At 33.6% G+C, this 9,669-nt stretch overlaps 1 protein-coding gene across 1 annotated transcript; it reads left to right on the top strand.

The window, feature by feature from the left end:
* The first annotated feature begins 3,211 nt into the window (after window positions 1–3,211).
* On the top strand, window positions 3,212–3,799 carry LOC149561235 (DELLA protein RGL1-like). Its single transcript, XM_089827780.1, has one exon. It carries the CDS (start codon window positions 3,212–3,214, stop codon window positions 3,797–3,799), a length of 588 nt encoding a protein of 195 aa, XP_089683906.1.
* The last annotated feature ends 5,870 nt before the right edge of the window (window positions 3,800–9,669 follow it).

Genomic DNA, 9,669 nt, shown 5'->3' with positions numbered 1-9,669 from the left:
TGTGTAATAGCCATTCCATTAATGTCATAGTCCATATGGTACTGAATATTCTTGTAGTAGAAATATCAATATTCCTTGCTTCTAATTTTTAACATGTAACAGTGACATGAATTGGATCATTTCATATGATATTTAGCATGAAAATGTAGTTATGTCAGCAATGTCATCACTTTTGCATTATTTTCTAATCTTAATTGTGTTTGTAGTTGTAGTTGGTTGATCTTTAGGTCATTTTATTCTCTAAAGTGTAATTTACTTATTAAATTAATTTAAGTAGGGTCTATGACCTTTCACATAAAAAATTAATATTGATTTTGAACATGATGGAATAGAATATCTTTTATAGAATAAAAATAAAAATAGAAAATTTATAAGCGATTAATTTTATATATATATGACACAATAAAATATGCATAAATATTTTCTTAATCTATTTAAACTATTTTTTAAATTTTATTTTAGTTAAATTAAACATTAAGTATAATTTAATTTAATCACATCAAATTATATTTATAGAATTGTTTTGTTATTAAACACTTAATGACTCTTTGTTGCAAGCACAAAAGCATACAATATAGATATTGATTAGTTTACCATACAAGGATGGGTACTCCCCTACTATAGGATTGATGGAATATTATTAAACTTCTTTAGAACTTGTAGTGACATTAGTAGTGGAGTGGAATGGGTCAAAAGCACATTGAGGGATCCTCTATTTTTGTTGCTTCTTTATGATCACCATTGAATGAGAGGGAGTATAATTGATGACTTGCAATATTTTTTGCTACATTCCATAATCAAAGGACGGGAAGAGTCACAATAGTTACAGTTTCATGCCATTACATGGCATTGCCAAAGCACTAACAAAGTCACACTAGTTATGATTTCATGTCACTGGTTGTGTAATAGCCATTCCATTGTTGTCGCAGTCCATATGGCATTGAATATTCTTCTAGTAGAAATATCAATATTCCTTCCATCTAATTTTTAACATGTAACACTAACATGAATTGGATCATTTCATATGATATTTAGCATGAAGATATGGTTATGTCACCAATGTCATCACTTTTACATTGTTTTCTTGTATCAATTGTGTTTGTAGTTGTAGTTGGTTGATCTTTAGGTCATTTTATTCTCTCAAGTGTAATTTACTTATTAAATTAATTTAAGTAGGGTCTATGACCTTTCACATAAAAAAATAATATTGATTTTGAACATGATGGAATAGAATATCTTTTATAGAATAAAAATAAAAATAGAAAATTTATAAGTGATTAATTTGCTTAAATTAAGTACATAAGTAATTTAATTTTTTTGTATAAATTGACCCTTTGCATTATTAACTTTGGCATAAACTAGTTTTTCCTCCATAATAAAGGTACAAGCTAATCTCCCACAAAAAATTACCAAAGATAAAACAAAGTCAAACTTTTTTTTTCCAAATTCATGAAAATATAGTGATTTTTATTTCAACTTTTTTGTTTTTTTAGGCTACAAACTATGCAGACCATGAAGATCAAATGTTGAAATTTTCAAAAAAAATCATCTTTTGAAAATTGGTCAACTGTACATTTTTGTGGGGATAGCTGGATCCCATAATAATGTTACCTTCCACCATAACATTCCATATAATGATGATATAAAGGAGACATCTAGTTTTGTTGGAATAACTCACTATACATTATGGTTTGATTGAAATATTTGTACAGTCTGATTCGACCGAATGATGGACAATTTGTAGTCTTTGAAAAAGATCGTCCCAAACCTTTCCCAGCCTTTCTTTTTCAATACTATCAATGAAAATATTAATGATAATTACACTTTTACATAATCCAAATTTCTGCCGATTTAAATTATGTTGGATTTGTATGTTTCTGGTTGCCCTTTGTGTGATGATTACATTAACATTACGCCGAATTTGTAAGTATCGCGTTTTATTGAGTGTGAGTTCGATATTAACATTACGCCGATTTTATCTAAACCTTGTTGTAGTGGATGTGATCTCGACATTACCGTTATTGTCTGCTTCCTCTAGCTTAAATGAAATCAAGCGAATTACTCCACGTTGTACGCTATTCCTTCAATACATACAACGATCATTGAAAGCCGGCTTCCAGCAAATACAAAGATGACTGTATCTGATAATGGAATTCCTCTTTCCATATTTGATTATTCATTCAATGAAGCAGATGGCATTCAGGTTTACCCATATCTTTCAGCCCATGATAAGTTACCTTCTGGGACGGAGATCAATAATGAATGCAAACTGGTGGCAAAGAAACGGAAAGCGAGTTTATCTGACAATGCAATCGCCCCTCAATTATTGTCACTACCATTGGAATCGGATGTTGTTACAATTGACGACATCTTTCAGCCGCCAGAACCCGAAATGTTTCCTTGCGAGGACAAACTTATAATGAACCCTGATTTTTATCATATCTTTCCCTTCGAGGATGACCTCATAACTTCTGATGACGCGTCAGAGCAAATGGGAGAGCCTTATCATGAAGAAAATCCTCAGGCTATCAATGATATATGCGTGCCGCCAACCAAGGATTTCCTGTCCTCTCCTGAAACCCTGAATTTGGAAGGAGCTGAGCGCTTAACTGTATGCGCTGATGAAGAGGAAGAGAAGGAGATGGAATTGGTTCAACTTCTGCAAGAGTGTGGAGAAATGATAGAAGAGGGGAAATATGATGAAGCTGTTGAACTGGTGAGAAGATGCAAAAATTTGTCTTGTCAGATGGGAAATGCCACACAGAGGCTTGGCTTTTATGTCTCCGCCGCTCTGGAGGAGAGAATCGAACTCCAGACTCTCGGCATGAAAAATAACTCAGCTAAGCCAATTCGAGATTTTATCTCCAATATTGACATTGAAATTGACAGAAATGAGTTTTGTGATCATTTGCTTGCTTACTCTAACAGAGCTCTACCCTATGTCAAAGTGATACAGTTCACGTCTGTGCAGGCGATCATAGATGTCGTAGGGAACGCCGAGAAGATTCATGTAATTGATCTTGGGATGCGAACTGGGTCGCAATGGACCGTATTAATGGAGTATCTGGCACACAGATCTTTATCACCTTCTTTGCCTGCGCTTGAGCTTCTCAATATTACAGCAGTTGGGATGGACGGCAAAGAGCTTTTGAAAACCGGGAAAAGACTTCATGAGCTGGCTGAATCTTTGGCGGTCCCATTATAGTACAACATGGTGGAGATCGCAGGCATAAAGGACATTACGGAGGGTTTTTTCACCATTGAATCCGACGAGGCGTTGGCAGTTTATGCTCCATTTGTTCTGGGAAATCTGTTATACGACCCATTCCTCCTGGAAAGTCTCTTAATTGTCTTCAAGAAGCTCAGGCCAAGGACAATAGTGCATATCGAAGTAGAAGCGCAGAATAATTCTCCGTCTTTTGTGAATAGATTCGGCAAGGTGGTTTCCTTTGGCGTTGCGTATTTTGATCTTTTGGATGTTACTTTTGCAGACAGAAATGATGTTAAGAGAGTGAAGCATGAAGATTTAATTGCTGGGCGTCCGATGAGGAATATGACTGTGTATGAGGGGAAGGACAGAACTTCTAGGCATGTGAAAACTAATGTGTGGAGGACTTTGTTCATACTAAAAGGGTTCTGGGAAATGAGCTTCAGCTTTCAAGCTATGTATCAGGCTACATTGTTATTAGAAGAATCTGGTTTCAGGGAATATTACTGTCTGGAGGTAGATGGACATGCAATAATTGTAAAGTGGAAAGGAATTCCATTGTTTGGACTCTCGGCATGGAGTGGTGTCTAAACTATTGTTCATGACGAATGCTGAAACAAATATTGTAAATATTGTAAATATATTATAATAAGCTGCACACAGTTTGGCACCCCATTTGTACGAACAATTGTCACATAGAGCAATTGTTTTGGCTCTTTTCTTGTTGTATAGTGATTTAAAGTACAGGCTAGTCAATGGGTCCTTGGTTTACTATTGAAGTTGAATGGCTCACATAGAGCCTACTAGGGGTCAAGTCTTGATGAGTGCAAGGCTCCAACATCATAAAAGATGAGGCCGGCATCATGTCCCGGGTGATTTTGATGGGAGGCTTCGTGCCTCGCTGGGTTGCCTCGTAGGTCTGAACCCTCCATCAAAAACAAAAGAAAAAGAAAAAGTATGGGCTAGAATATCTAAGGAAGTGAAGGAAAATGCACTACTATTATGGTGAATTGTCGTCCCTTTATTCTAACTATTTCACCTCCCTCTAAAATTTGCACTTCTTCTCATCATTTCTACAAAGATCCTGGACTTCAATTTATGTCAAATTTTGGAATGGTCAGATTTCTATTCAATTTTAGTAAAGTAATAGTTTGAAAATTTTGTAATAGTAATAAATTGAAAATGAAGTATGAAAATTATGATATGATTTGTTTTAATAAAATATGATAAAAGTATTTGATATTTTAAAAAGGTGATAAATCAATAGGGGATGCAAGTGTTGAGAACGATAAGTCTGTATGGTGGTTGTACATCATAGATTGAGATACCGTATCTATACAGTGATACATCATACATGTGATTCCACCTTACAGTGATCACCAAAGGCATTCACATGACCAAAGATGTCCAAGTGACTGGAGGTGTTCGAGTGACTGTAGACATCTGAAACCTGAAGGAGTGACCATCGGATGGATGATTGACCATTGGAGGGATGAGTTCCATGGCTTCTAGTAACAGTTTTGTTCTTGATAGTTAATGCATTAGATTCCATGACAAATTATAGAATGTATCAATGTCTATGGGATTTGTGAGGGCTAGAGCGGTTGTAAAAGTCAAGTTGATTGTAATACAATATGAGCTTGTGAGCCTATTTAGAAAGTAGAGTTTGTTGTCTGTAATTTTTTTACTATAATACAAAGTTTCTTGGAGATTTCTGAGTGGTGGGTTCTTCCCGAAAGGGTTTCCCATGTTAAATATGATCTTTTTCGTTTATCATTTGTGAATATTATTTTCTAATATTCTCATTTTTCATATGCATCTCAATGCTCTAAAGTAGATTTACAATTTTTTATATTTCCCTTGTAAATTGGCATTTGAAAGGCATTTTCTGCAAGTAGCTTTTCTATCAAGTGGTATTAGAACCTGGGTTATCCTTGTTAGATATGGTTGTTTTCTATGTCAATTTGGTTCTAGTAGGAAAATGTTTATCTTGTAATTGAGATTTTGGGTATAGGAAGATTAAAGATTGTAGAGTTCAATGGCACAAACTTTGAGTTGTTCAAACTGAAAGTTGAAGATATATTGGTTGACTAAGATCCATGGAGTGCTATATCTAGTAATGAACCTTGATTCACATGGCAAAAAGATTGGGATCTAGCGGAGCGAAAGACTAGAGGACTAATAAGGCTATGTCTTGCAGATTCTATTTTGCTGAATGGTCATGGTAGGAAAACTTCACATTATTTGTGGAAGAAGTTGAGAGATATTTATTAAGAAAAATCCTTGGTAAACAGGCTCTTCCTGAGAAAGAAGTTGTACTCTTTGAAGATGGATGGAGGAACAACTATGGTAGATCATTTAAATTGTTCAATATGGTGATTGCACAACTAACATTTTTTGGTGTATCTTTTAGTGAAGAAGATTCTTGAATGTCAATGCTATGCTCATTGCTTAATTCATGGCATCATCGTGTGATGGCCATTGGAAGTAGTACCTCCTAATTAAAAATTGATGAAGTGGTTGTTGCATTTCTATTAGAGGAGATGTGAAGAAAATCTTCTAAGGTGGCTAAGGAGACTGTCGTCATTCAAGGAAGAGTGAAGAACAAAAGGAAGAAGGAACTGAAGCTTGAACGTTCTGGGAAGATGTCTAAAATGAAGTGTTAGAACTACAGGTAGACTAGTCATATCCAAAAGGATTGTAAAGAGAAGAAGATGAACACAATAAAGAAAATGGAGAGTTCTTTTGATTCCAAGTCTTCTCAAAATAATGATGAAGATGTAAGAAGTTATTCTTTGGCTAATTGATCATGTGATGATGATTGGTTAGAAAAATTCAATCTTCATGTGGAAGATGTTTGTCATAATGCCATGTGTGACTCGACACCATTGTACAGTGGGAGTTTCTAGCAATGACATAGATGCCATGTGTAAGTCTTTGATAAGGGTGTATTTTATTTTTTCAATTTAACATGTTATGATATTTTAAAATGTTTCATGTAATCTCTCTCATTGAGATTGTTTAGATCATATTCTCATGTTTATTTTCCTAAGACTATGGTTGAAACTTTGACATGTTGATCTTGGTTTAGTTTCTTTTTTTAGTACATTGTCATTTGTTCGATACTTCATGATATTTTAATGTTACATTTGGAGTTGGCATTGATTGATCAATTGCACGTGCTCATGGAAAATTGGAGATGGAGATGATGGTGTTATCTCTTGTGATTAGATATGTGTTTTCTAGAATAATTGAATGTTTTAACTAGAGGACTATGCAGTATTTAGAGGTGTAAGTAGGACATGGTACATGGGTACTGTATTATTTATGTTGTTGATGCTATGAGTTTTTTATTGCACCTCTATGTGATGTTGTTCAAAATGGACATGGTTAAATTTGTATGTTGGATATGGCCATGTGAAGTATCTCTGTGGATATTAGTATGTAATTGTCAAGAGGAAGATTGTTGAGAGTGACACATCCATATGGTTGTTGTTCATTATATGGTGAGATACCATACTTATACGGTGATATGTCATACATGTGATTCCACCATATGCTGAAGGGTCAGTCATGACTTGGCATTGTGGTATGCCTAGCACTAAATGTGTATGTCAAAGGAATTGACCCAATGTGAAAGGTGTCTGAGTGACCAAAGATGTCCGCATCACTAAAGGCATCTATGTCATCAAAGGCATCTACATGACTGAAGCATCCACATCACCATAGGTATTCGCATGACCAAAGGTGTCCATGCCACCAAAGAAATCCACGTCAGTTAACGAATCAACATGATTTTAGCATCTATGTCATTGAAGGCATTTGTGTGACTAAAGGCATCCATCTCACTGAAGGCATTTGTGTGACTGAAGGCACATGACTAGAGACATCCACATGATCGAAGGTGTTGACATCACTGAAGGTATCCACATGACCAAAGGTGTATGAGTTACCATCACTGAAGGTGTTCAAGTGACTAGAGGCATCCTAGTGATTGGAGACATCTAATACCTGAAGGAGTGACTATCAGATGGATGATTGACCATTGGATGGATGAGTTCCAAGGATTTTAGTAATTGTTTTGTTCTTGAAAATTAATGCATCAAATTCCATAATAAATTATGGAATGTATAAATATCTATGGGATTAATGATGGCTAGAGCAAGTGTGAAAGTTAGGGTGATTGTAATACAATTGGAGCCTATGAGCCTATCCAAAAACATGAGTTTGTTGTATGTAATTTTTTTACTATAATACAAAGTTTCTCGAGGTTTATTGGGTGGTGCGTTTGTTGGGAGGTCAATGCTTCTATCCGATCTAGGTTGGTACCTCTATCTAGCATAGACCAATGGATTTGCGGTATGTGCTTAATCATTTCCCATGGATCCTTGTCTTTGATTGAAATAACATTCATTGACAACTAAATCTTTTGATGTAAAGACAAAAATGATTCCAACAAGTGGTATCAACACATTGGGTTATTGGTTCAAATCCCTCGATTCATGATAAGGGGGGATTGTTGGAAGATCGGTGCCTCCATCCTCTATAGGTTGGTACCTTTGTCCAGCATATACCAATGGAATTCTGGCATATGCTTAATTTTATCCTATGGATCCTTGTCTCTGGCTATTGTAACATTAATTGATAGCTTGAGATTTTGGTATAATGACATTAGTGATTCCAATACGGCTCTCTTTGAAAGGGTTTCTCATGTTAAATATGATTTTATGTGTTTATCTTGTGTTTCAATTATTTTTTAATATTCACATTTTTCCTATGCATCTCAATATTCTAAAGTAGATTTACAATCTTTTATATTTCACCTGTAAATTAGCATTTCGAAGGCATTTTCCACAAGTAGCTTTCCTATTAATAAGTACCAAATTTCCTAAGTATAGTGTGGTGGTTTTTGAACAAGAGTTATGTTATACATTTTAGTATGAATTTGAAATAGAATGCAAGATGTCATGGAGAACTTTTAATTTGTGAAGACCAACTACACCAAAGATAGTAAAAAGTTGTTTGTAGTTAATAATATTCTTTATAGAAGAAATTAAACACCATTTTGACAGCTATTCAACTATAAGTCACTAATTGTCCACCAAAGTAATGCATTCTATGGTCACCACCCTTTACTTCTTACAAATGAATTTAAAGATGTCAAGGACTTGGGCAAGGAGAGTGAGACTACCCGATTTATGGCTTTCTGGTGGAGGATTGGTTGAGGACACTCCTGGAAAAACCTATCAAAGAGGAGGGGGTGGACATGGACAAGGATGAACCTAGGGAATAGAAGGACGAGGATCCTATAAAGAAGGAGGGCATCTAGCCCTACTTTTAGATTTTTCTTTGATGCTGATGCTATTGTTTACTATGAATTGGACACCCTATAGGGTTTTACTTTATATTTTTATGTCATTATGTGAAACTAATAGCAACAAGTTGTTTCAATGTTGCTTGAATGTTTTTTCAGCTTTTTTTCAGTTTGGTAGTTACAAGACTTGTAATATTTTTTGAGTTGTGGATCCTATTTGTTTTTTGAAGTTTAAAGTTAGTATCGATTAGATGACAAGGAGGTAACCTACAACTGACTTCTTTACCTTTTCATACTTTGGGGTTAGCCCCCTATTTTTTTGGCTGCTATCTCATACTTCAAAAGCCATAAGTTACTAATTTTTGAGCTCGTAAAAAAATATTTTCTTATTTTTGGAAATATGTGTGAGAAAAACAATCATTGTCTGTAAGAGAAAAAAATAATTCTTTAGTATGATTGATTAAACTAATAATTTTTTAAAACTAACTACTCATTAGAATGTTTTCATAGGATAGATAATTAAACAAGCATGCTCTCTTTTTCCATGTGAAAGATCAAATATATTATGTCATTTATAAGATATAGTTTTTGTTTGAGGAAGCCCCTTCTTTTTTTAATTACCATTTCATTCTATATTTTAATAACGTCTAAATACATTTTTATTTCCCAATCGTCACATATTATTTATTTCTTTATCTTCTATTTATTATTAAAAGATACATTTCGATTTTCTATTATTGTATATTTAAAGAATTTAGTTATTTAAATATCACCAGATATCTATTGTTTAAGATTAAAGTAAAAAAAGTCAATAGATTACATAATATTAAAACAATAGTAATTAAGAATTAAAATTAAAATTATGTATATTCTTATGTTTTATTAATGAAATTTAAATTATGGTTATGACGTTATAGAAGTTTTAAAAATAAATTAATGATAGAATTATAACTTATTAGAACATGTGTAATTGATTTAAAGAAGGTTTTATTTTACAAAAATGATGGTAGAATATAATTAAAAATAAATTAGATTTAAATTTCATTTAAAAAGGTATTTTTAACCTTTTAAATATTAATCTAAAGAATTAAATATATTTTACACATTTTTACAAATTATTTATTATTTTGCAATTGAAAAAATAATT

This window comes from Cupressus sempervirens, chromosome 4 (genome assembly GCF_028749045.1).
Source record: "Cupressus sempervirens isolate cs-2001-9-10 chromosome 4, ASM2874904v1, whole genome shotgun sequence".
NCBI lineage: Eukaryota > Viridiplantae > Streptophyta > Pinopsida > Cupressales > Cupressaceae > Cupressus > Cupressus sempervirens.
This window is presented reverse-complemented; position numbering and strand designations above follow the sequence as displayed.